At 34.9% G+C, this 26678-nt stretch overlaps 7 protein-coding genes across 9 annotated transcripts in view; 4 read left to right on the top strand and 3 right to left on the bottom strand.

Annotated features, from left to right (window-relative positions):
- Positions 1-209, bottom strand: part of LOC105166855 (zinc finger CCCH domain-containing protein ZFN-like) — a gene marked incomplete in the record, with an annotated part of 10798 nt that extends 10589 nt beyond the window's left edge. Inside the window, 1 exon segment of the mRNA XM_020695540.1 lies at positions 18-209.
- LOC105166935 (DNA ligase 1) lies at positions 1356-6757 on the bottom strand. 2 transcript variants are annotated; one of them, XM_020695539.1, is made up of 10 exons: positions 6649-6757; positions 6431-6557; positions 6182-6287; positions 4480-4763; positions 4077-4182; positions 3641-4003; positions 3468-3544; positions 3236-3360; positions 2193-2564; positions 1356-1765 (listed from the first exon to the last, which is right to left on the bottom strand). In XM_020695539.1, exons 2-10 carry the CDS (start codon positions 6520-6522, stop codon positions 1743-1745), a joined length of 1548 nt encoding a protein of 515 aa, XP_020551198.1. In that variant the 5' UTR covers positions 6523-6557; positions 6649-6757; the 3' UTR covers positions 1356-1742. The 2 variants fall into 2 exon arrangements, with proteins under 2 accessions (XP_020551198.1, XP_011084757.2); XM_011086455.2 differs by having other exon boundaries at positions 6431-6757.
- On the top strand, positions 10275-15394 carry LOC105166856 (GDT1-like protein 3). The gene is made up of 9 exons (XM_011086350.2): positions 10275-10627; positions 10716-10772; positions 11274-11414; positions 11684-11782; positions 11946-12018; positions 13108-13193; positions 13777-13860; positions 14097-14156; positions 14966-15394. Exons 1-9 carry the CDS (start codon positions 10520-10522, stop codon positions 15152-15154), a joined length of 897 nt encoding a protein of 298 aa, XP_011084652.1. The 5' UTR covers positions 10275-10519; the 3' UTR covers positions 15155-15394.
- Positions 16653-18007, top strand: LOC105166857 (CRIB domain-containing protein RIC4). Of its 2 annotated transcripts, none has more exons than XM_011086352.2 (3): positions 16653-17065; positions 17155-17295; positions 17618-18007. In XM_011086352.2, the coding sequence occupies exons 1-3, from the start codon at positions 16936-16938 to the stop codon at positions 17824-17826; spliced, it is 480 nt and encodes a 159-aa protein (XP_011084654.1). In that variant the 5' UTR covers positions 16653-16935; the 3' UTR covers positions 17827-18007. The 2 variants fall into 2 exon arrangements, with proteins under 2 accessions (XP_011084654.1, XP_011084653.1); XM_011086351.2 differs by having other exon boundaries at positions 16659-17065; positions 17615-18007.
- LOC105166858 (pentatricopeptide repeat-containing protein At5g40400) lies at positions 18175-20742 on the bottom strand. The gene has a single exon (XM_011086354.2). It carries the CDS (start codon positions 20382-20384, stop codon positions 18504-18506), a length of 1881 nt encoding a protein of 626 aa, XP_011084656.1. The 5' UTR covers positions 20385-20742; the 3' UTR covers positions 18175-18503.
- On the top strand, positions 22698-23535 carry LOC105166859. The gene has a single exon (XM_020695317.1). It carries the CDS (start codon positions 22918-22920, stop codon positions 23230-23232), a length of 315 nt encoding a protein of 104 aa, XP_020550976.1. The 5' UTR covers positions 22698-22917; the 3' UTR covers positions 23233-23535.
- Positions 26584-26678, top strand: part of LOC105166860 (isopentenyl-diphosphate Delta-isomerase I) — a gene marked incomplete in the record, with an annotated part of 3453 nt that continues 3358 nt past the window's right edge. Inside the window, 1 exon segment of the mRNA XM_011086356.2 lies at positions 26584-26678.

Consider the following 26678-nt stretch of genomic DNA (forward strand, 5'->3'; position numbering starts at 1 on the left):
TAGGAATAAAAATGCAAAAAAGGATGAGAAGAATAAAGGTGGAGAGAGAGAGAGAGTGAGAGAGAAATGGAGTGTGTGAAGAGTGAGGAGGAGGAGTAGTAGGTGGTGGCTTAATGGCGTTCTCTCCTCTCCACAGAAAGAGAAAAGAGTGGTGCGGAAAAAGAAAAAGCAGAGAAAATGAAATAAAGAGAGAGAATAAAAATCAACCAACCAAACTCAATTCCACATTTCACCCTCTCTCTCTCTCTCTTTTATAACCCTACATTACTACTACTACACTCACAAATTTGTGTACTACTAACTTAACAATTAACATAATTAATTTTATTTTTCTTACGCATACAATCAGATTCGAACGCAAAAAATCTAAGTAAAAAATCTTAAATTTAATTGACATTATTATATTCCAAAAATTCGTTCATCAACACTATTATGTGTTTGTGTGTACTCTAAATTAGACGTGTATATTTGACAAAAAAAAACAAAAAACAAAAAACAGACATTATATATGTTTTATTTGCTTGTACTAGCACTAGTCTATAATTCAGACAGACAAGTTTAAATGGTACATTTTTTTGAAAAGACAGTTACATAATGTGATCAGAATCCACATGATTTTTACGGTTGGTGGAACTCGTTATGATAACCATAAATCATGCTTAAATCTCACCATCTATATCGGTATGTTTATCTACATAATAAATAAAAAAAACTCCTAAAATTACCAACACTCATTCCTGATGAACAACACATTATCTATTCAATTTATTGAATTCTAGCTCTACGTCTTGATTCCCTCATTACACAAATTGACTTGATCATCAAGGGGAACAAGCCCAACGAATATTGTTTTCTCATAAGCCCATCTCCATCAGGATCAAACTTGGTCTTCCGCCTCATTAATTAGCTAAAATACACGATCTCGACCCCCCAAATCAATTTTCATTTTTTCCTTCACAACTTAGGGAAGATGCCATCAACCTCTATAAAACGAAGCTTCCTATTCCATACTCCAAATACCCCTTTTATCAGTTTCTCCCGCTGCCTTAAAGCTGGAACAAATTCTCTTGTTATCCACTGTAGCTATTCTCAGAACAAAACAATGCCAGCTAAACCCACCACCAAACTCAACATTTTTTTCCTCTTTTGTCGTCTGCTCGATGTTATAACCTTCATAATAGAATGCAGCCAAGTTAAATCACACATTTGAACAAGTAGGTCATTCCAGAGAATATGACGGTAAGTAGCTGCTGCTTTGGTAGGTGAATCTCAAGTTAAAAAACGAAGCCACAGCTCATTTACAATTATACCATCCCTATAATGGGAGGGGACTTCAGAACATTGGTTATCCTGGGTAAGCTATGACAAAATGATCAACTGCATCAACAGCAGGATCATTAGCAAAAATTTTGACTGGAAATGAAGAAATTATTCCGCACAAGCACATACACAGTCCTAGTGTCTAATACCTAGCTTTACAACATATAGACTAAACCCATGAGACATTCCAGAACATAGTTGACAAACTGACACTGTATGAAGCAACTCACTTTTACTTTGTCCCCCCAAGTCATACTATAGATGTTTAAGTATGAGGATTACATGAAGGCTCCACAAAAAAATAATTACCTCAACTTAAGAATAAAACTAGTGAAGGTACAGAAACTAATTGTACACCGTCACTTCTCTATAATTATACAACTTCAAAGAATAGTTACAGTCATCTTCAGGCCTGCTAGCATTCAATCACTCTCGTCATCATCACCTGAGAGTAAAAAGGAGAATATGAGATAAATGACTCCTATATGACATTTATTCTATCCGTAAGAAAATTTGCAGTTCACTTAATAACTCTACTTCTGTTATCTCATATTTTTGCAGTTAATTTGAAGCCCATAAAGCTGAACTTCGATGCAATTATATGGAAGTGCAAGCTAGTCTAAATACTTAATTCGGTTAATGTGGTTCAGGACAAGACTGTGAAATGGCCAAAATGTATATTAATGCATGACTCCTGTCACAGCCTTGCATGCTGCAATTAAGAAGGCTAAAAAAGAGTATTAATTCATTAAATCACACTGAAACAGGTGGTGAATCAGCAAGTGCCAATTTTGAGATTCATGTATGTAAGTGTCCAGAAATTTCTAAGGCAACCAGTGAATGGAACCTCAATGCATGTTAATGAAGTTTACCTTCATTAAATTCTTCACTTTCATCATCTTCCTCTTCCTCTTCCTCTTCCTCATCATCATCTTCTACTTCTTCTTCCACCGCCTCCTCCTCCTCCTCCTCTTCATCCTCCTTCTCCTCTTTCTCCTCCTTCTCAACTTTCTCTTCCTCCTTCTCCTTCTCCCCTTTACTGTCACCATTGTGATCCTTGTCATTGCTGTCTTTGTTTTTACTGTCTTTCGCATCAACCTTGTCTTTTTTAGCACGATTTCCAGGTTTCTCAGGAGTAACAAAAGTAAATGTTGACCTTCTTCGCGAACTGGATATAATGTTGCTCATGTCAATGCCTTCAAGTTCTCTGGCAGTTTCCTTTCGCTTCTTACAATCTCTGATTTCTGAAAGCACGAAATTAATGACATCAGCCACCCACACGAGAAAGAGGGGGCAGTTGGAGAGGGACTCAATGACTAACTAAGAATAGCTCAAATGGTGTAGTACTCTCGCACAGTGAACAATTTAGAGTCACAGGCAAGTTATTATGCCAGAGTACTGAGCAAATTCTGTCTTGTGGTGTCAAAAATGCATATAATTGTCCTATTCTGACTAGAAAAGTGCTGAATTAATCAGCGAAATATGTCCGGAAAATACTTCTGACAGCCATAAGAAACGCATGTCATAAGCTTGAGGATTTCAAAAGCTTAATAACCTTCATAGATCACATGGTTAGAGAAGAAGAAAAGACAGAATGCATTCTCAAATCATTTTAACTGACTAGGTACATTAAGGCTTAAAACCAATTTCATCTAAAATGCCTCAGAGGATTTTAGGAAAGTCAAAACAGGATTATAGATGAATTGACTTTAATACTTTTCCAGCTTAATCTTCCTTCATTTGTTTCATAAGAATCTTGGTTTTATTACCTACTACTTATTTCCAATTATAGAGCAGATTGGGCCTGCAAGTGGCCAGAAACAGCCCTGCCATCCACTTTAACCTTTGAGCATACAGGTCTCCAAAGAATTAGGTCATGTCCCTGAATAGGTGATATACAAAAAGCAACCATTACCTTTCTCTGTGGGATTCTTAGATAGCCCTTCTCTTGAGAGAATCCCCTCTAACTCCTTCACTATAAAGGCTTCTCGTTTGCCGTCTGGCACTTGCTTAGCTTTCTTGTAAATGGAAGGAGCAACGCTGCCCATTAAGACCAGATGAGGCGCCCTCATTACCAGGTTCATAACACCCAACAGGAAAACTATCAAATTAGAAGGGGGAACGAAGAGCTACGCAGATCCACAAACCTCATTCCACACGCTTTGATTATTGATTTCAGATTCTCGACCTGTTTCCCGTATCCTGGAGCTGATTTTTCTTTCTTCTGCTCCTCAAAATGCCAAGCACAAGACGACATATCATACATGTAGATGCAGATATTGCTTAATGAAAGTAAGGATTTGCGACATTAAAAACCAACCTGTGCTGGTTTTTCAATAGATGATTGAGATTGACCATCTTCAGATAGGCCTCCATCCTCATCAGAATCATTGTCTTCCTCCTTTTGCCTCTTTGCAAGCTTGCTCTGCTTCTTGCCAGAGACATCAAGATCACTCTCCTTAGAGATTTTTCGTTTCTTTGGCTGCTCCGATTTCTTAGTGTTTCTTCTAGAAGCAGCTTCCTTTCTTGATTTCACTTTATGTTCCATCTCATCACTTTCACTACCTGGAGACTCAGACCCTTCCCCACTGCTGGTCTTCTTAGATTTTTTGCTTTTCAAGTTCGCAGAGGTTTTCTTCTTAATGTCTTTTGCAGATTTAGCTCCTTTTGGTGAATTTAATACCTGTATAGCAATAAATGTAATGTTAGTCAGTGGTCATACTGAGCAATCTGGAGTCTGAAAATATTGTTCCTACCTGATCTATTTGTTGACTTATAAACTTTTTAAATGGATCAAGGGTGTTTTTATCAAGTCCAAGATCCTCCTCTAGAAGTCGACGAACTCCAGCCAAAGTCAAATTCCTGAAAGATATAGCAAAAACATAATTTACATTCAATATTTTGAAAATAAAAAAAAATATGTAAATGGACAACATAGCTTATTAAATTGGTGAGAATATCATAACAGCAGCTAATATGGCTAAACCGCAAAGCTCTAATTCTTGCTGAAATGATGTTGCACTGGTCTTCTCCACTTAATTTCACATCGTTTATTTCTTTCCTTTAATTTTTCCATTCAGAAGGATGATCACACAGAAGAGAACAAGTTGAACAAATGAGCAATGGAGCAAAATCAGTTCAGAAAATCAAAGTGCATACTCTGAATTAGACGAAAAATGATCAGCTCTATCCCAAATGGCCTTCTGAATCCTGTTCTCGCTCACAGAAGATCCTTGAGTGGCAACTTCAGATTTTGGGGTTAAGACACCCATTATGGGGGAGTCTTCCGTCATTTCCTCGTCTCCAGTTCCAGATCTTTTTGGATCATTCTTTTCCTCATGCTTTTTAGACAATATTGTCGTTTCTTCTTTATTCAAATGCATATCTTTGTCCACATTCTCAGTTGCTGTTTTGGGGTTGGAATCATCAGCTCCATCCATTTTCTGGAATTCAGCAGAATATAAATAGTGGTTACCATACTTATTGGATTTTACAAATTGGAACATTTAACTATTATAAAATAGATTGCTGCTCTCTCCAACTTAAAGTTGTTTAAGGCTAATAAGATTCGTTTGTTAGGCTAAAACAGTGGTTTACAGATTGGTACCAACAAAAATTGTATATTATGCTAAAAACAATTTTCCCTGGTTTGGGATTGAAAATTACAAGTACTCACAGGTCAGAAATGATTCTATTGGAAACCAACCCCCATCGTCAGCTAAAATGTAAAGAGAAAATTCCACTGAATCATGGTCGAAAAAACCATGTCTTTACAATGAAAGGACTGACCAAAGTTAAGTTTCACAGGTAGGTGCCTTTTGTCCCTTGTTTCCTATCCATGTATCACTGGCATCAAGATTGGTCATTCATCCCAGAGGAGCAGGTGTGATCATTACATCAAGGGGAGAAAACATAAACACGTTTTTTTATTCCTTCTTGTAGAGACTAACAGCTAGTCATGAAAATATCAGGTGCCAAAATGGCCTTTGTATAACATGAATCCTTTTTCTTCAAGATACAAAATAGGAGTAAGAACATAGAAAAAACATTTCAAATGGATAAAAGAAATTCTTTCAAGTTTGTCTTTTAACAAAGATGCTCATCTCATTCAATTTAATTTTTGTTTTGCGTGTGTCCTCTTTTTCTTTTTCTTTTTCTTTTTTTTTTTTTTTGTGTGTGTGTGTGTGTGTTGGGGGGAAGGAAACTAGAAGGTCTCCCTTGGGCATGTCCTGCCACATGTTAGGGCCCCTGGCTAGAGCAACAAGATACCTAGGGATCTTATAAGAAGCAGCAATTGATTTACACAATTTAGGCAACATAAATCCATCCATGATGTAAACATGTTTGTCATCAAATCTTGAGTATCTTGAGAGATCACGCAACAGTTGGTAAAATGTAAAACTAATAAACATATGTGCAACTATTAACAGAAATCAAATTTCAGAAATTTAAAAGTTTCTAAAGTCATTGATTATACCTAATCAGTCAAACACACGCATAAACGGAAACATGGAACAAGGACACATAAAAATCTTTGCAAAAGTCCCTGACCTTTTCTACCATTCAAAATCACAAAGGCATGCAGTAAGGTAAAGTTATTCCTACAAATGAATGCCATTTTCATCTATGAACAGGGTGTCCCTATATATCATAAAACTTGATAATGAGAAACAGTTACTAGCAAACAAATATTGGATTCCTAATTCACATAACATAATAGAGGACACATAATTGAAAAATGCAACAAGCAAATTTTCTTCAAATAACCAGTGTTCATGGTACTCCCCCGGAGCATATTATCTTAGCATTCAATTAATACACTTGGCAAACATCTCCAGAAATGGAGGAAACGACAATTTACCTTTTCCAAGTACTGCCGAATGAATCTCTTGTGGGCATCCAGTGCAAATTTCTCAAGGCCCAAATCCTTCTCTAACAGTCTCCTAACCGACTCCAACGTCAATGAACTGTAGTTTCATGCGTCATCCACACCAACACCAAAATTGAAAAAACCAACCGAACAATAGTGATGCATAAATATAGATGGTTATATACACATATACAATAACAAACACATAAAAAAGCTCTACGCATATACACATAGACATACTCTGCTTGGTCTTTAAAATGCTGTAGTCGAGAGCAGACGGCGCGCTCCAGCTGCTGCTCAATCCCCCGTTGTTCTCCTTCTTCTTCCGCCATTTCAGTCCGCAATTAAAAGCAGCTTTCCGGCTTATCTAAACGCGACTTGGATTTCGTCAGTCGGCCGGAAAAGAAACCAGTTTTACGGCGGAGATGGTGGTGGAAATACGAAGTGAAGTAGCTTACCGATCGGAGTGAGGGTTTTGAGGTTTCGAAGTCGGAGAGAGCAGAGAGACGCGGACAAAAATGCGACGACGACGTATGTGAGTTGGCACTCATTTGCTTTTTTCTTCCCCTCATTAAATCCTAAATATACGAAGGAAATGTTAATAATAACAAGAGCTATAGCATGTAAACGGACATGTATGTAACTTAATTATTGGTGGTGATACGTTATTTATGTGTATATAATAAATAATATTTTATATTTAAATATAATAAAAAATATATAAATTTATATATTATATTTTAAAATAATTATCGACACAATAAAAAATTAATGTAATAATCTCAATAAATGCAGTTTGTGATTGAAAAATCCTATCCTTTTTTAGTAGTACAGGTATTGATACGTTCAAAAAGTATACGAGTCCAATTGATATGCTGAACAAATTTTGGTCGAAGCGTACACTGATCTTAAAAGGGGGAGCCTACAAGAAAAGTGTTAGCACTCTAACGTTTAAGTCAATATTGAATTTGATATGAAATATAACAAAAAAAAAATAAGTGAATTTAATTAAAAATCGAGATATTATGAATGAAGTTGGTGAAAAGTATAATAATATATGATAATAAGCCTAGACAGCTTAGGAGATAGTTTAGAGAGTGAGAGAGGCGTTTAGAGAATGAGAAAGGTGTCCCCGTACGGAGAACTAAACATGTACTTATAGGGATAGTGTCCCCGTCTGTTGGATGTGTATTCCACTCCAGAAAATCTTGTGGAAATTGGTTGAGATGGTTGGAATACGGGATAAACCATATTATTTGTAGCTAATAGTGCTTTAGTAGGAGTTTTCTTTGTCTTGACATACCCGTCGCTTATGAGGAGTCCCAACAACCAAGGAAGTCATCATTGCTAAGACTAATGTAGTCCAAGGCGGCTGCTGATACCTTGGCTGATGAGGTGCACGTGAGATGTTGAGATGTCACGTGTGTGGGCTTGTTTGAGCCGAATGTTTTATTTGGTTTTAACCATCGTTCGAGTCGGGAGATGTCCTTCACCTCCTTCTTTTTTCCTGGGCTATTTGGACTGTCTAGGCCTCCTTTTTGCCAATCCGTTCTTTGGGGAACAGCCATCAGGGCTGCCTGCTAGGTCTGCTTGAGCCTCATAGAGTGTTACAAGCCTCTCATGACTTGGACCTCTTTGGAGCGTTATGGGTGTGGGACCTGAGCCTTTAATTTCTTTCTTCTTTTTGGGTCGTTTAGACCTCTTTGGACCAATTTATTTTTATGCACATCAGATATGATATAATTATATTAAAAAAAACTAGTATCCAAGTCTAATATATAATTTGCATAAAATATCAAATTATTTTTTTTATTTCAAATTTTATTATATTTTTTATTTATTTAATATATAAACTCCTCATACGTAAGATACTTATAGAGGTGAACTTCAATTCAATTTGCTATATGTATTATTTGGATATTGAATATTGTAGTTGTACTATTACATTTGAATTTAAATTAAATAAATGGATTGTTATTGTGTTTTTTTTTTATTTGAAATTTTGAATTATATTCATAAATATTATTCTCATTATATGTTTTATTTTTTAGATTTTGATATTTCAGTATGTGTATTCTTGGATAAAATTGGGAAAAGTACTAGAATTATTTATATATATTTAAAAAAATAGAACAGTGTTCGGTTTAGACCAAACCGAACCAACAATGTTCAATTCGATTTTTCATTTCTAAAAATAATTAATCAAAAATTCGATTCGATTAACACCCTTAATTTGGATAGTGTATCCCACACCCTAAGCGGAATATACTATCACATTGTTTTGTACATTTACCATAGAAATTCTCTTTAACCTATATGCCCCTCATTAACTGCTTCGTGACCAAAAAGATGAATATCTAAAAGATGAACTGGTTCTGTTACTACAATATATTATCTAGAAAATTTAATAAAATTGAATGTCTATTTTAATTTGTTTTGTCCTATACTATAGAGATGATAATTGAACCCAAACTAGAGTAAACTTGCACCAAATTGTCCGATTTGAGTCCAAAAAAATTAAGACTAGAATAGGTAGCGGGTTAAAAAAAATTAGGACCCACCCCGATTCGGAGTGGCTCTCGAGTCCATAAAGATCTACCCCAGTATATTATATTGTATATGAGAAAATTACAGTTTTAGTCCGGTAACTTGTAAGCGGTAGCAATTTTAATCCTGTAACTTAGGAGGGGTACATTTCTTTCCTTATACTCGAGAGTGGATACACGGTACTGATTTTTTTTACTGAAATTATATTTCAAATTATCCACCAATGTTTTTTTCATCATAGTTTATGTTTATTTATTTAAAACTCTTATTGAATGATACGTATAAACTATGAATTTTGTGACACTTTCTCCATCAATTTTATTTCATCCATTTTAGTATTCAACAATATTTATATATAGTTTCTTATTAATTTTCATTTCTAGATATCCATTATTTTGTTATCATAAATGACACGTGTCTACATTTATATTGTTAATGATTAATTAGTTCCTAATCTCCAAAGGTCTCTTAATTATATTGTATATATTTCACTTGATTTTTCCTTCAACTTGATTTTGATTGGACCATAAGCTATTTTTTTTTTGAATAATTCTACATTAATTTAATGACAAAGGAAAGTTTGTTCATTAATCCTCATTAAATTACTTTGTACTTAATTTTATAGTACCTAAATCCAACCCAAATTCTTCATTCTTTTTATTGGTGAAATGTTCGGAATAATCCTAGTTTACAAGGTGAGTTTATTTAAAAGGGTAAATTATATCGAGTTTTTTTTTTTTAAATTTGACATAATTATAAATATTTATCGTGCTTTCGTTATTTACTAAAATTCTTAATATTTGATAAAATTATATAATTATTAGATTGGGGTTTGTAATTGTCGATTTTATTATTACTGTACCTTTTTTCTTAAAAAAATAAAAAATTATAAAAAAAACGATCGAGCTGGATGGAAAATTTTGAAAATTGAAAAAGAAAAAGTTGTCCACTTAGCGCCAAAACAATTAAGAATAATTTTAGAAAGTAAGTAAAATTACAATTCATAATTCACAAGGACATTTTGGTCAGGTTACCATAAAAATAGATGAAAACCTAAAAAACAGTAACAAATTGGACTCGTTTGGACGATCGTTTAAATCAATGAGCTATTGATAAATTATTAAATAACAAAAGAGTATTTATAATTATACAAAGTATCTGAAAAGCTCGTTCTGATATGTCCTATTTAAAATGATAAAAGAAACGTGTTATGTAAAAAGTAGTAAAGCTCGTGTATTTCAAATTTTATCTTACACAATAAACACAGCATTACTAAATCCATAGAAATAAATAATTGATAATTTTTTCAAATTATTGATTATTTTAATAAAGAAGAATTGATTATTTTAATTAATTTATTAAATTTTGATTTTATTTTAAAACTCTATAAAATACAAGATTAAGTGTGTTAAATTTTTTGATTTTAAAATTATTTTAAATTTATAGAATAAAAGTTAAAAAGATTGAATTCCATAGACCAAAGGCGTAATTTAGCTAATTGAAAATCCAAAGTAGCATTGTGCAATGTGCAGTGCGAAGTGATATAAAAACTAAAACAAGGTACGAAAGCATGCTTTTGGGAGACCACCGCGGAAATCAGAAATCTCTCTCCCCGCGTAGATCCAGATCCCCATTTCCCCTCCCTATTTCTATACTTCTTGATCCGGATCAGATCCGCTCTCTATTTCTTATCAACCTACTCATACGTTTCGAAATTCCCCAAATTTTGACCTCTGAATTGAAAATTTGGAAGTAATCACAGAATAGCAGAGGCAGGCGAACATGGAGGCTTTCCCTTCATACCCGTTTCGTAGGAAACCTTTTTATCTATACGTTTTCCTGGTGGTTCTTCTCCTCCTCTCTTTCTCCGTCCCGCAAATTTCTGCCCAGGTACTTTATTTTCCGTTTTCCTTCTCTTTTTTGTGATTGTAGTGCAGTAGTATGTTGGAGTGATCTAATTTTATTGCACAATGATTAGGAAAGTGAAGGGCGGGAGTCGAGTGCTGCAATCAAGAGTCTGGGCCGCCGTAGTAAAGTGAGTAAAGTCGATTTATTGTTGTTTGGCATCTGCATCATGATTCTGGAGTTGATTCTGCTAACTCTGAGATAGCCTTGATTTCTGGATCGGATAATTTGACAATCTAGCAGTAGCTTTGATAGTGCTAAGATGTAATTCTTTGTCAGTTGTTTACCGTTTGTTTTTTGGTGGGTTGAACTTTTATATTGGATGAAAGGAGAATACAGGTAATGTAACTCGGCTATGTATGATGTGTGCTAACTGCTCATAGCGAAAATGGATTTATTGATGAAACACCACCTGCCAGAATTGACTGGTGAAAGTAAGAAATCAGAATGCTAAAGATGTTAAAGGGCCACCTTCGACTTTGTTTAACAAATAATTTTTGTGAATGTACTTGCCAACAAATGAGTGCTGCGATTCACTATGTTTTTGTTTAATGTGTTCCATTGCACCTGCCTTATCTATGGGATTAACATTGAAATTTATCGACGTTCTTCTGCGAATTGTGTTGGACAGATATTTGGGGAGAAAATTAAGACTGGCATTGCTAAAGAAGAGAAAGATCTTGATCTTGTTGATCTTGGAGTTAATTTGGACTCGGGTCTTGGAGTCTTTGATGCTTTCTTTGCAAGTTTATCCATGATACTTGTCAGTGAGGTGAGCAAATTATTTGATATAGTATTAGTATCATATAGAGCCAGATGGCCCAGATCTATCCTATTTAGTGCTGTCAGTATGCTGCTGCTTAGCTTTTGATGGCAATTTCTGTAGTCTGCTGTGCTGGTCATCATTTGAAGAGATGACTTAGTCCACCTGTTTCATCACTAAAACCAAGTTGGATGACAAATGATATTTTGGAGCTCTTCATTTGACATTCCTTTATATTTGATTTATTAACTATTTTGTAATGATGGTTATGCTGCTAGATTGGAGATGAAACTTTTATAATAGCAGCTCTCATGGCAATGCGTCACCCCAAGTCAATTGTTCTATCTGGTGCACTCAGTGCGTTGTTTGTGATGACAGTAAGTCAATTTCCTATCACATTTGCTGGATTATAGTGTGAATAATTTTTTGTTTTACTACCCGACGTTTTATACCTATGTACAGGTCCTGTAAGTATTCCGCTCTCAAAACTACTCTTTCAATGATGATACTGAGATTATATTTCTTGCACGTGCATTCCAGATACTTTCGACTGGTCTTGGTAGAATTGTGCCTAATTTGATCTCAAGGAAGCATACAAATAATGCAGCTACAGGTTCTTGTTTGAATTCTATGACATAAATTATGAATGAAATGCTTTTCTTTTTGTGGTTGATCCTCGAGGAGTGGTGATGGTAGTTAGAAGCCTGCATTTGTCTGAGAAAGATGCTCTTAGATCTTTGATGTAAAATTTCTTTCTGCAGTTACATCCCATGTCTTTGAACCATGTGATGCAACTTCTTTTATGTTTATGCTTTTGATAATGAAACTCCAGCTGCAAATTGGATTGAGTTGCGTTGGCTCTGTCTTTTAAGCTTGCCCGAGCTCACTTAAGGAGGCCAAGCTTGAACAACATACAGACCTCCCAAAGTTCTAAAATTTGCTCAAGTTTGGCTTTGTATGAGTCGGTATTAGCCAAATACTGCATTGAAGTTTGGATGGAATGGATAAATACATGGATCCACAATAAGTTTGAATCCGGATATTGTTCCTGAAAAACCTATATTAAGAGTCCCTGGGTCTGCAGTGAGCGAGGAAGAATGGGAGGGAAAGAAAGAGATAGGAATAAAAGGATAGATTAGAGAGATTGGAGGAAGATGGGTTTTAGTGATTATTAGAGCCCCATAATAGAAAAATGCTTGTCTAATGCATTGTACTCGGAATAACTATGTTGCAATTTCATGTGAATGACTAGATGTGCAGATGTTTTTTTATGTCAACCCATTCAGTTCACTCAACTTAATAGTGACCATATTAGTTATTTCAGTCTAGTCCAATACAATTAGGTCTAGTTTATTTGTATGCTCAAGCTACCCATCAAAATGTTCAATTACTTGTGGACCCACCATCCATGGTTCCCAATGCATAGTGCATGCCAGAGCATCCTGAGATGGGGCCAGATATGATTCAACTAGGATAAGTCAAGTTTTGGCTTTTTAACAGTGAACAAGACAAGTTTGGGCATTTCATTGTGTCTCTTTTACATGGCATATGTGAACTTGTGACCTCAAACTTGGTTCAAGGTGGCTCATTGTATCCTTAGCTGAGAAGCATATTAAGGATACCTGCATCATTTTTCAGAAGAAATGCTTCTTCCAGACCTTCGTTATCATTGTTATAAATCTGAATGAGTATTCTCTTGCAGTTCTTTATGCCTTTTTTGGTCTCCGACTGCTCTACATTGCATGGAGATCAGATTCAAAAGCTTCTCAGAAAAAAGAAATGGAGGAGGTATGCTCCAGTATGAAAAATGATTTGCATATTTAACGTTTCAGTTTCCCTCTGGAGCTGAAGCTATTTCCTTGTCTAAGTATTCTTTTGACTTTAGAAATACTTTGCTCCCGCCTGACTCAATGTGGTATAACATATTTTGATGTTTGTATAGCTGTATTTGTATTATTCCCTTGCTTGAAATGATAATGCAACTGATGCTATTATGTTATTATGGTGGTTTCAAATGCTTTGCTTGACTCATCCTACTGTGATAGTCTGTTATTGCATGGTTACTTGCATACCACTTCACAAATTGTCTGTTCTCTCTCTCTCTCTCATAGCTGAATAAGTAAGTTTGTGCTTATTATAATCCTCAAGTTTATCTGGCCTGTAAATTAGTCTGACGTACTTCAGTTGGCATGTATGCTATATAGCCATTATTCCTTCACATGGGTGTTAACCAATTCTATTAAATATCTCTCGTATCACCCTTGCTGCATGGATCAACTTCTTGTCAGCATTTGCATGTCTTTCGTCCACTCCAACTTCCTTTTTTTGTATATATACCATCAAATTGACCTCAGGCAGTGTGGGATTACAGGTGGAAGAAAAACTTGAAGCAGGACAAGGGAAAACAACAATCCGGCGTTTCTTTTCTAGATTTTGTACACCAATCTATTTAGAGGTATATGCTATTCTTTTGAACCCCAATAGTCATATTGGTTCACCAGTAAAACATGCTACCTATAAACCCTCTTTGGTTTTTGGAAAACTATAAAATTCTGCCGTTCTGCATTATTCTGCAGTCAAAGTTGTTCTAGTTTCTTTCTTTTTCTGTTTTATTTCTGACCATCTGGAGATTGTAAGTGCAAGTGTGTGAACTGACTAATGTGTTTCTCCTGCAATGATCTGTGCGTGCAGTCATTTATTTTGACATTTTTAGCAGAGTGGGGAGACCGTAGCCAGATTGCAACAATTGCTGTGAGTTCATATCTTGACAAGTTCTCTTGCAATTATGCATATTTCAAAGTTCAAGCAAGATGGAGTAACTGTGATTACTGATTCTGTATTTATCTTCTAATTTATTTCTTTAAAGTCGACTTGATGCCCCCAACCCTGTGTCAGGTTGGGTTGGAACCCAATTCATGCAAACTATATGCTCACCCCCAGAGCCTATTTGCAATTTCGGAAGGACTTCAGATCTATCTAGGTTTTGAGGCAGACAGATACTTTTTTTTCATGGGCATAGAGCTGTATTTGGTTATATGTCTATGTTTGTCCAATTATCTCTCATCAGCTACTAGGGTACCGTCTTTCATGATCACATAAACTTGCATGAAAAAAATCTAAGACTTGGACAAGTCTAGCTCAGGTTTAAAAGAACCTTACATGACTTACTGTAGTGTGGCCTGCTTTCCACTGATACTGTAACTCGTCAAACCAGACAAAACTGTAGCTTGAGCGTCCAAACCTTTAGCTTGTCTTGTTAATTAAAATCCTGAAGAGCTAGATAGCATTGTGAGAAGAGGATCATGAATGGCAAAGCTGCCCTCAGACATTTTGACCTGTCCTGGCTCTTGCTCTAAAACTTTTATGCTACAGTACTTAGATTGTGTGCATCATTGTACTTTGAGTTTGTTGATACCATATTTCCTCATTTCAACTAACTTTAAGAGGACTAGGGATTGATGGCTCACTATCTTGCAATTTCCACACTATGAATTGAATTGTAAGAGAAGAATAGCGGGTAACATGTTTGATTTAGGATATGTTTGTTTCCTCTTCCACAGCTAGCAACACACAAGAATGCTGTCGGAGTTGCTGTAGGGGCCACCATAGGACACACCATATGCACGTCTTTGGCAGTGATCGGTGGAAGTATGCTGGCATCAAAGATTTCACAGCGAACTGTTGCAACAGTTGGAGGACTGCTTTTCCTCGGGTTTTCTTTGTCGTCATACTTTTATCCTCCCCTCTGATCGTGGAAGTTTTGTAGATTATAACACGATATTATACACATAAATATTCATGGATCCCTGAAAGGGTTTATTAAGTTTTTTTCTTAATGGTCAATCTGTTCCCAGAAAATGTTTGCATGTAGAGTTCTGTGTAACATATGAGGTACTATATATTGAAAATTATGTTGCATACTTGGATGGATAATCCATCCTTACTTGTTCCACTGTGGACAATAATAGAGTGAATTCATTGTCTATTAAGGGAAGGTAATTGATGTACAATTTGGGAAAGGGTAATTGCTACCATCTTCGTCAAAATTTAGTATAATTATAATATTTTTTATTATTTAAAATATTATAAATATATTTTTCATCTTAGCATCCGCCGAACAATAAGTTCATTTTAATAGTCTCAGTTAAGTTTTTTCATCTAATTACTTTTGTTGTAATGATTAAAATATATTTTTGAATTATTAATTATAATCTTATGAATTTCTTAGAATTTCAAAATTTTTTTTTCGGAACACTATTCCTTATGATTATATATTTATCAACCCTCATTCTTTTTACCTTCTTTTTTATTCTTTAGAAAATTTTAAGTAAAATAGTAATGTTTACTTCGTCGTATAGGGACTACATAATTATTTTTTATTTAAAAAAATATTTATAATTTTTTAAATAAAAAAAAGTATTCATAATTATAATAAATTTTAAAATAATACCCGTGAAGAACAGTACTTTGATACCGCCATAATATGATCAAGTAATGTTAAAGACTTGTATGAGGATGTTGTCCCTACCAAATTTGATGCAAAGTGTTACCATCTACCAACCTTAAGGTACTTTATGGATGCAATAGAATCATTCTGTATCATAATAGTCGGACGACTTTGTGGTGAACTCATTTACTTGCTGGAGTTTAACCTTAAAGCGTACTGACTTGGGATAAAAGTAAGGATTAATTATATTTAAACCTTCTAAACATGTGAAATTACACTTTCTCTCAATTATTTTTCTTTTAAAAATTACTCTTACACTACTCTGATTCACTAGACACCTTTTATTGAATTTGGAAGAATAATGTTAATTTTAGCCTTCATTTAATATTTTTATGTAATAATTTTTTATTTATAAAAAGAAAAATATAATGATGTTTAACCCCACACTCTCTCTCTCTTTCTCTTTTAGTACAAAATATACATGAAAAAATTAAATGATGAGCAACACTAATTTTTATGTCAATTTTTATTGAGGTCAACATTTTTCATTCAAATCTTTACTGAAGAGGGTCAGGTATAATTATAAATCGAGAATTTCGGAAGAAGTGTAAGTGTAACGACAAATCTCTTTAGAGAAAGAATAATTTTGACTTTTTAAAGGATCCAAGTGTAATTAACCCTAAAAATAATTAGACAAGAAAATGAGAGTAGAAGGAGGCAATTTGGTAGAGGAGTATGGGCGTGGCTTCTCCTTTAAGAGGCGGCAAGCAAAAGGAGAAGACCATCCCTACTCCCCACAATCATTTAGAAGTAGAACTAACAGAGAGAGAAAAAGGTATTTCATGTAACAATCATAAATCTGCATAAATTTTAGCAATCAAAGAATTGTTATATATGTAGTTGATGTAGATGTCTAGGTTGGAGTATTGGATCTCCCTCTTCTTGTCATCAAACTCATTATAACTACACCCTGCAGTTCTTACTTCAACACAAAGCAACTACTTATCATATATTACTATAACCATCCCATTCCCTCGAACCACCTCTCTCTCTCTCTCTCTCTCTCTTCTTGATCTTGAGAAAATGAGGGATAGAATGGAAAGATTTGTGCTACTTCCTTTCACTGTGGGTTGCATCTCTGAATCGAGCATCGCAGTTGGACTGCAGCAACCTAAAATATCAAAGCTGGTCGATGCCAACACAACTCCAACAAGTGCTGCCCTCTTTCACACACTAACGTAAAATTCTTTTATTCCCCGTGCATGTTTGCTTGGCTTAATTACTTTGGTTTTGGCTGTGAAGGAACTCGTGGAGGAGAAAAGGAGGACGAGGATGAAGAAACATCATCCACTGGTGAGAACTTGAAGAGCCCTTCAAACCTATCAGCACTTCCAAAGTTCCAGAAGCTGTTCAAGAATTTCAAGAACTTCTCTAACTTATTTGGTAAGTCATTAATCAGCAATACACAGCAAAATTTAAAGAGAACCGGAATATCCTTATGCCACTACAACAGTGAAATCAGCATATATAGCCACTGATACGCATGAACATGATCAAATTGCTATGCATATTGCATATCACTTCAAATTCCCAAACCTGCAGGGCAGTTGCATAAGATTTGTAAATCCTCTATTTTTCTCCACATCTTGTCCTTTTTTCATGCATGAGTACAGTACAAACGCAGACACATGTGTACTCACACACACATCTGTATGTACATTAATAACTTTATATATATATATATATATATATCTGTTTTCAGTAGACAAAGATGAGTTAGAAGAACAAGAAACGGGGATGGAGATTGGATTTCCAACAGATGTGAAGCATGTGACTCACATAGGGTTGGATGGTTGTGCAAGCTCAATCCTCTCAAAGGGCTGGAATAATCTCAACGACCCATTTTCTTCGCCACCACTTGAAGTTGCCATGGGTGACCAACTCACCATGAGGACTTTGCTTCAAACCAAATGAAGAAATTGTTGTCATGATATTAGCAGCAGCGATGAAAAGAAACAGAGGGAGAACATGGCATATCGAAATCTAAATGTGCTAAAACCACTACAAATTATGTCACAGCCATGAATTGTCTGCTCATGTATCTTCAGTGTTTATTCATGTGGTTATGTTATTTGTGTAACTGTGTGGAACCTTATACTGCAGAGCTTTTCGTGATTTTTGATTTCTTGCAAGGAAAATTTCCAGTTAAACATAAAAGCTCCCCTTATCAATTTCAAATAATACTTTGAGAGGATCAGAAGCTAGGATCAAGATTCAAGACTAATGATGTGGGGATTGTTTGGCCCCAAACAAGATGACACACTGCCTACCTGAACCAAAAGTTTCCATCATCATTTTCATTTTACTCTTTTGGGGAGAAGTTGCAATGTCACTCCAACTAGAGAAAAGATCACTTCACCATATTAAGTGGAATTTCTGATCTCCAACTAAGATGATAACCCCATATATAAGTAAGGATGGCAATAATCACGACAAAGATGTCGAACAAATTATACTTTTACATTTCACTTAACTTGTATCTACAGAATTTCCGAATCACATTTTGACTTTCTCGTGTTCACAATGGTAAGTTTAGTCTGAAATTTCATACTTGGACCTGAAATGAACAGAGATATCTTTGAGATGCAACATCATTCCACCAGAAGCTCACGTCTCCTCTGAACTCCTATCGCTTTCCACATTCCATCAATTACATACTTGCATGTAATGATGTTTGGTGCATAACCTAATTTTGCCATCCTATCTTGGAATTCAATCAACTTGGAGGTGTCACCCTCCTCAGATAGTATCCCAACAAGTGCATTATAACATTCTGCATCAAAGATTTGGAATTCCTTGGCATAGAAACTCAACAGCGATTCTGCCTCAAAGATGTTTTTCTCTTTGCATTGTCCATTCATCAAAGCACGACAAATTTCAATATCTATAGGTAAACCAGCTTCAACCATCTCTCGCATCAAGAGTAGAGCTTCCATGCTTCTGCTTAATCCACACAATTCTACAATAACAGCTCGGTAAGCACTCAAATTAGGCTTCATTTCCTTTGATATCATCTCCACTTTCAATTTTAATGCCTCATTCACAAATTTGCCTCTACATAGGGAATCAATCAACTCATTGTACATTTCCTCACTTGGCATATAACCATTTAGAGACATCTGTTCCAAAAGAGACTTTGCTGCAAATGGTCTATTCTCTTTACACAAAGCAAGAATCAAATAACAATACATATCTTGAGAAATCACAACTCCAAAGCGTGTGAGCTCCAAGACCAGATTCAGTGCAGATATCATCCTATCCAGATTTTGATATCCTTTTACGAGCGTCCAACAAGTAAAGTTATCAGGGGCAATCCCTCTTCCAATCATGTCAAACAACACCGATCTTGCTTCTTGCATCATTCCTTCTTTGCAATATCCATATATGAGAGTATTGTATGAAACAGCATCGGGCTTCAACCCTCTATGGACCATCAGTTGGAACAACCGATGAGCCTCTCTCACATTCCCGCCCTTGCACAGACCATTTATCAATGCTGTGTATGTGATCATATCAGGAACCACACCTCTTCTAAACATGATGTTATACAAATAGACCGCATCCTTCAACCTCCCTTCCTTACAATACCTATCAATAAGCATATTATAGGTCACTATATCAGGGCAAAATCCTTCTTCCTCCATTCTCTCCAAAAACTCATTCACATTATCCATATTGCGCTCCTTGCATAACAAGTGAGTCAATATATTAAAAGTGCATGTGTTCGGATGTAACTGAATTCTCCGCATCTCTTCATAAACCTCCCAACATTTCCCCCCAAAATCCATCCTTGAAAGCCCATTGAGAAGACAATTTATAGTAACGATACTTGGAACAAACCCAGCCCTGATAATTTTTCTAAAAGTTCGAAAACTTTCTTTCACCATACCCTTTCTGAGGTAAGCCTTGATGAGCATGTCAAACACAGCAGGGTCCCAATTACAGTCATTTGTAGACAGAATCAGGCTCTCATACACATTCAATCTTTCCGAAACATTTCCATTTCCATTCAACTGCACCAGTTCCATCAGGATTTTCATTGCTTCCTTGTAATTTTTAGACCACACCAAAATGTGAATCATAATACAGTAATTCTGAGCATTGGGTTTGAGGGCCAAGTTATTTCTTACCCAGGTGAAGAGCGTGAGGGCCGCGGAAGAATCAGATTGACATCTCAACAGGATTCTCGAGAACTCATCGCTGGTGAAACGACTAAACGACCCTTGCTGCCGTAGATACTCCAAAAAGACACCATCTTTTAGCTTGAGAGATGAACAGACGAGTGCGACAACGTTGTTTGGGTTCTGGGTTTCGGGGAGAAAATTGTATAGTGGGTTGTTGGTTATAGGCTTGTTGAGGGTTAGAATTTGGACAGCAGATGTTGAGGTCGAGTAATTTCTAGGTACCGAGCCAAGAATTCCGGCCCTGAAAATTCCCCATGGAAATGGAAGCAAATTGGCAGCTGATTTCATGATAAAGAAATCATAGTTCCAAATGGGGCACGGTATGCTATGAAAGAGGATACCAAAATCCCTTGGTGGGCTCGGGCGGTATAACTCCCAAATCAGCAAAGAAACCTAGCTCAGAGACATCAGTGGCGGAAGACGGCGGCGACGGCAACTATGGATTTGAGGGTGCGGCGGTGATGGTGGTAGTGCTATAGATTTCTTTTTTTTGTTATATATATTTTACAATCCTTTTTTACCTCTGACTATGTCAGAATTCGAAACAGACCGACAGTAGTCCTGAATTGGCCATGTTTGCTTCTGTGTGTGTATGGGCTAAATGGCCAAACAGTGAACATGTCATTGTATAATTGATCAATTGGTAGATGATTGATTAGTACCAATGTATGTGTTTGATTATAAGCCTGACTCTTATGTTTATGTGTTTACTACATTGGTTGATTGTGTATCAAAATTATTTTATATCCCAACTAATTATTATCACACGCGATTCCAATCAAACATATAAAAAAAATCTTGAGGTAAAATGATGAGAAAATATTGTAAAAAAAAAAAACAAATTATAACTCTAATTTGTAATAAACGTGAAGAAATAAAGTGAGATAGAAATACGGAATAGGGGGCAATTAAGAAAAAATAAATAAATTAAATTAAAAAAATAAAATAAAAGGTAAATTTGAATTTTTAAAAATTAGTATGCAAATAGGTATTCTTTTATAATATAATAGATGTAAGACAAAAGGAAATATATTGACCATTTATTACATTTTTGGGACTAAATCACAATCCTCAATGGGGTGGGCCTATTTGACTTGTAATCAGCCACAAATATTGGTGATAAAAGAATATTGGTGATTAGAGGGTGTCTTTGTACTGTACTTGCAAAGAACAATTGATGATTATAATTTCGATCTAATTATTCAAAAAAATGTGTGTATTTTTTATTTTGTTTAAATATATATGTTGATGCATACTGGAATCCAATAACATCATAATGCTCGAATGATTTTTAGAAAAATCCTAAAATCACACGAGGATTAACCTGCAAAACAGGAGTTAACATTTTGATATTTAAGTAATATAAAGTGATGGAGTATCAAAATGTAAGCTAAGGTAAACTTGTAAAGTGGTGAAAACAAGCAAGACACTACGACTGCTCTTGCTTTTGGAGAGAGTGAAAGGGTTTGGAGTGTAAATAGGTTAAATTATAATTTTGACTGCAATTTGACCTCAATTTATAAGGAGATTCAAAGCGGAATGCCCAGTTAGTTGTGTCAAGCTGTATACTGTCGAAACCACGGATATTAGCTAACTAACAAAAGAATCAAAGTACGATGTGGTTTTAGTTGAACGAAGTTATGATTGTTTGAATATTCTTTACCCGATTAATTCAAAAATTTGATAATTATCCCTCGTGCATTAAATAATTATATTATTATTTTATAATTTAAAAATTAAAAATAACTGAATAATTAATAAAAAAATTTATATAATAGAATAATAGATACACAAAAAATATAATATCCTAACAATTCAATATATATTTTTGAGAAGAAATTAACAATATATATACCTTAATCAAAATTTAAACACTTTTAGAAAAAGATTAAAAAATATGTTTTGTATTTTTTTAAAAATATATATTTAAAAGTTTCAAAAATACATAATTACTCATTTTTATCATAAAAATCAAATAGTTAATAATTTAATTTTTTTACAAAATCAAATAGTTATTATTTTAATTTTGTTACAAAACAATAAAAAAACTTTACATGACAAATTTATTTGTGTATCTATTGTTCTCATTCACTAATTAATTTTGAGTTCGTAAAATAGTTCAAATAGTAAAATATATACACAACAAAATTTTAAGTTAAATAATGAATGAGTCAAATAAATACACAAAAAACTTTAATTGCACTTTTTTTCGGAATATTGTATTTATTGTATATCTATAATATATTAATTTATCTATCCACTTTTAATTAAATTATTCATTTAATAAAACAATAAATTAAAATAAAATTTTTACAAAATACTAAAATATATTAAAAATAATATAACTATTCAAAGCATGAAATCAAAAAATAAATATTACATTTATTAATTTAGGAGATAAATATTACATTAAATTTTTTTTTAAAAAAAAAGTATATTTAGTCCTAATTATTTCTCAAATTCGGTATTATACCCGGCAAACCTGCCCACCCCACATACGGTGGGTACGTACACAAGCGTGTGTGTATATGTATAGATTTATATGTAAATACGGGTATATGTACAAAATTACATATCTTAATTACATCCATCGTATATCTACTGAGGGTCATGTACTAGTATCTAGGGCAGGCGCATACACACTCTCTCTTTCTCCTCTTTCTCTCTCATCGCATTGCCTTTCACTCTCAGGTTGAATTATTGATAGCTTCCTCCACAGTCAATCCCATTCAAGAAACTCACTTCCCATACTAGGGTTTGGGGGAAAACCCAGAAACAGGAAGAGGGTTGGAGCAGACGAATACCATACTTGCCATTCGCCATGACTGGAAAAGCCAAGCCCAAGAAGCACACTGCCAAGGAGATTGCTGCCAAAGTTGACGCCGCCACCACCAACCGCGGCGGGGGGAAGGCCGGGCTCGCCGACCGTTCTGGTGTGGAAAAGGGCGGCCACGCGAAGCTCGAGTGTCCGCACTGCAAGGTCACTGCTCCTGATGTCAAGTCTATGCAGATCCATCACGACGCCCGCCATCCCAAGATCCTCTTCGATGAGTCCAAGCTCAATAATCTCCACGCTGGTTTTGTAGGAGACTCATCCAAGCCTAAGCCCGGCGTCCGCGGCAGCCTCAAGAAGTGAAACCTCAGCCCCTTCCCTTCCGCTGCTGCTACTCATAGAAAACAAAGGAAAAAAAGAGCGGGAGAGAGTGAGAGAGAGAAACTACTACTGCGTGTGTGTTGGTCTATCATTCTAGCATGCACAATAACTTGACAGACTCTACGCATGTGTTGCTGTAATCTACGCTTGTTGTCTTATCACGGATACGATTGTTACTTGTCTTTGTTGGTTAAGTCTTCCTTTGTTTGTATCTTTTGGCCAATGGTTATTGCGTTTCTTGCTCAAGTTTTCAAAGACGTGTCAAGAAGTAATGCCTGATTACGCTATGGGTGGATAAAAGGCCTCATCAGCAGAGATAGAAACATTTTTTCTTTTTGTCCTTTTTGTGTGTTAATTTGGATTAACATTTGGAACCCAGTGTGGGGAGCGATTAAGATTTTTCTTATCTTGAAGAGAAGCACTAGTTGAAGCGGATGCCAGGCGGCATTACGCCATTACGTAGAATGCCTATACTTGAAGGAAAATTTGCAAATATTTATATAGCCGAGAAGGGGTTGCTTTCATTGATGAGCATTTGCTTTTACTTAAGTGGGATAAAAAGGTAACTTATGTTACAATTCATATAAATATTTATATATGTATATATAAGATATGATTAAATGCATCTCGATTGATTTGGTTGATTCATGTGGTTGTAGTATAAGAGTGATAATGTGATACCTGGCTCCTGGTGTGGTGTTCTAGTCAAATGGGTGACAATTAATTCGGTGTGTATGTGTAGTTCTTTTGTGACGAAGGATCAACATGTGATTTATGTATGTGTGTTTTAATTGTTACTTTTATACAAAGTGGGAGGTTTGCTTTGATGGCCTGATAGCTTCTTCCTTGGTTTCAAGATCTATCCTAGTTAGAAATGTTTGTTGTCATTATTATTAAGGTGTTTGCTATTGAATTCCAAAGGATAAGAAGAAAACTGAGGCATGAGACATAAGAAGATTCTGGTGTTGTTTAATTCTAGCTGTGATTCATCCAATGATATGAAACTGAGCTCTGGAATATGTAGCGTGGTCCTTTCTTTGTTTGCCAAATGAATTTATGTTCTTCTACAGTATGAAATGCTTTCCTATCTTAACTACTTGGATTATCAGTTATGCTATTCGATTGTATGTGATCACTTGACAACTACTCTGCCAGATGTTCTCTTTTGTTCTTACTTTGTGTGTAAAGATTTTCAAAATCAATTTAAGGTTCTTATTTTATCTGTTACCAGAAGTTTTCCCACTCTCAATTTTATTTGATTTTTAACCTTCTTTGGGTATCATATAATTGCAGCTATTCCGAGAATATGTATAAGAAAGTTGTTCATGAATCTCCATTTTTGTGGTTTGATGATTATCCTAGCTGCTAAATGCTTTGGAAACTGCATATTTCATGCATTTGAACTCTTCTTGAAGGAAAAACTTTCTGTACAAATAGTTTACTGGTATTCGTGTTTAAACTGTTGTCAAGCTGGCCAGGGATTAGAATCAATTGCTTTTCATGGTGTGTGGTATCTTATACATGCCCGGGATGCGCAAGACACTTTTCTAAGTCTGCATTATACATAGATGTCCTTGACTGGTTATTATGGGAATAGGTATATATGGAAGGAATTAGAGTGGTGATGAATTATATATTCTCTTTGTTCTCATGATTTCTTGCATATCAACTCTGTGTGTGTGTGTGTGTGTGAGATGCTTTGGAGTTTATAGAAGTGGTAATGAAGATGTGTGGTTAGAGGAACGAGTTTGGGCTATATTTGTCGTCTTAATTACTCTGTGATTGTATTAACCCCATTCCGGGCCACCCAAACTAACTTATATTGCTTGCCTGTAGCGCTGTGGTGATGATGCCAAATCTCATTTTTGTGGGTCTCTAAGAAAAGATGCGCCCGGCTGCCCGGATACCGTCAGGTCGGTCTAACAATAATGACATTTGTAGATATGGCATGGCCTGTTCAACGTATGCATTTGATTATGGTGAAAATATTCTCCCATTCCCAGTGCTATAAGCATCATGGGTTTGGTTGGTGGGTTGAAACTTGTTACTATTGAAGAATTTTGTTTCCATGTTGCCCAGGTTGGGTGCCAGTTATGCTGAATCCTACAATGTAAGTTAAATTGTGTTGACTTGGTCTGATATATACCTTTTTCAAGTTTGAAAACAGAAAAAGACATCAAGCAGAGCAAGGAAGTTTTCCTTGTATTTGCATAACCCACCATTCTTTTTACATTTTCTATCCCAATTAATATATACACGACACCATTCATTGTATTGAAAGAACGTGGGTCTATTATGTTAATTGGAATTGAAAATACAGTATGACAGCAAATCCATGGAGCCCAGTCGGGAAGGTCGTTGGCAAACCATCTCTGACTTAACTACCAATTTTGGGGGCGACTAAAACAAAACTCTTCTTGTTGCAAAATGACTTTTCATGTATTAAATTGGATTTATATTGATTTGTTGGTGTGGGGTTTTTCCATATTCAAAACTTGAGATACAATTAATCAAATTAAAGCGAGTATGACGTTGAATTGAATTCATTAACTGGTGGTTATTATTTGATTTTTGGGCAAATTAACGTTTGCCATGATTATTATATATTTTTATTGTTTGAGAAATTATCATATTTTTTCAAATAAAAAATAGTTATGCAGTTTTGAGGCGATAAGGTAAAAATTATTATTATACCTTTATTGATTCTTTTTAGCATTTGAATAAATGTAAAAAAAAAATAATCTAAAAGCGAGAAGTAAATAATTATATATATATATATGCAATTTATCTTTTCACCCCGAAAAAGAAAAAGATAAATAGTTATTAGGCATATTAATTTATAAAAATATTTTAAATTTTTTAAAAAAATATACAAAATTATAAATTTAGAATTTATAAAAATATTTTGATCAATTCATTATAAAAATTTAATGGTGAAATTAGTTGATTTGATTCATTATTAAATCAATACTAAAATAAGTGAATTTTAAATTAACAAAAATATATTTATAATTATACAAAATCTGAAGACAAACCGCTTTAATTAAAGTATAGATTTATGAATAGATTACAAAGCTACTCCAACTGCGTTTGTATCGATGATGGATCTTATTGCACTGTTGCAAGAGCTGTCTTTTCCCCTTATTATTTTATTTTCCAAGTCTAAAATGTGATGCTACTTTTTATTTTCTTTTCTTTAGAAATAATAATATAAAAATGCTAGTAGGTTTCAATTTCCACAAACACACACACACACATGTATGTGTGTGTATATATATATATATAGAGAGAGAGAGAGAGAGAGAGAGAGAGAGAGAAGAGAGAGAGAGAGAGAAGTGTGAGTCCAGAAAAGGGCATCAAGATTGAAGAATTGCACCAAATCCCCACAAAAATACTACAAAAGGAATTGTAATAATAATAATTGAATT

Source organism: Sesamum indicum, linkage group LG7 (genome assembly GCF_000512975.1).
Source record: "Sesamum indicum cultivar Zhongzhi No. 13 linkage group LG7, S_indicum_v1.0, whole genome shotgun sequence".
NCBI classification, from domain to species: domain Eukaryota; kingdom Viridiplantae; phylum Streptophyta; class Magnoliopsida; order Lamiales; family Pedaliaceae; genus Sesamum; species Sesamum indicum.

Excerpts from the sequence above, each read along its gene's own strand:
- LOC105166935 (XM_020695539.1), bottom strand. The coding sequence starts at position 6,522 with ATGGCGGAAGAAGAAGGAGAACAACGGGGGATTGAGCAGCAGCTGGAG. Across the intron at positions 6,288-6,430 it reads CATTTTAAAGACCAAGCAGA|TTCATTGACGTTGGAGTCGG; the intron begins GTATGTCTATGT and ends ATGAAACTACAG. Across the intron at positions 1,766-2,192 it reads AAGTGAAGAATTTAATGAAG|GTGATGATGACGAGAGTGAT; the intron begins GTAAACTTCATT and ends TTTTACTCTCAG.
- LOC105166856 (XM_011086350.2), top strand. The coding sequence starts at position 10,520 with ATGGAGGCTTTCCCTTCATACCCGTTTCGTAGGAAACCTTTTTATCTA. Across the intron at positions 10,628-10,715 it reads TCCCGCAAATTTCTGCCCAG|GAAAGTGAAGGGCGGGAGTC; the intron begins GTACTTTATTTT and ends CACAATGATTAG. Across the intron at positions 14,157-14,965 it reads GCCAGATTGCAACAATTGCT|CTAGCAACACACAAGAATGC; the intron begins GTGAGTTCATAT and ends CCTCTTCCACAG.
- LOC105166857 (XM_011086351.2), top strand. The coding sequence starts at position 16,936 with ATGAGGGATAGAATGGAAAGATTTGTGCTACTTCCTTTCACTGTGGGT. Across the intron at positions 17,066-17,154 it reads TGCCAACACAACTCCAACAA|GAACTCGTGGAGGAGAAAAG; the intron begins GTGCTGCCCTCT and ends TTGGCTGTGAAG. Across the intron at positions 17,296-17,614 it reads GAACTTCTCTAACTTATTTG|TAGACAAAGATGAGTTAGAA; the intron begins GTAAGTCATTAA and ends ATCTGTTTTCAG.
- LOC105166858 (XM_011086354.2), bottom strand. The coding sequence starts at position 20,384 with ATGAAATCAGCTGCCAATTTGCTTCCATTTCCATGGGGAATTTTCAGG.
- LOC105166859 (XM_020695317.1), top strand. The coding sequence starts at position 22,918 with ATGACTGGAAAAGCCAAGCCCAAGAAGCACACTGCCAAGGAGATTGCT.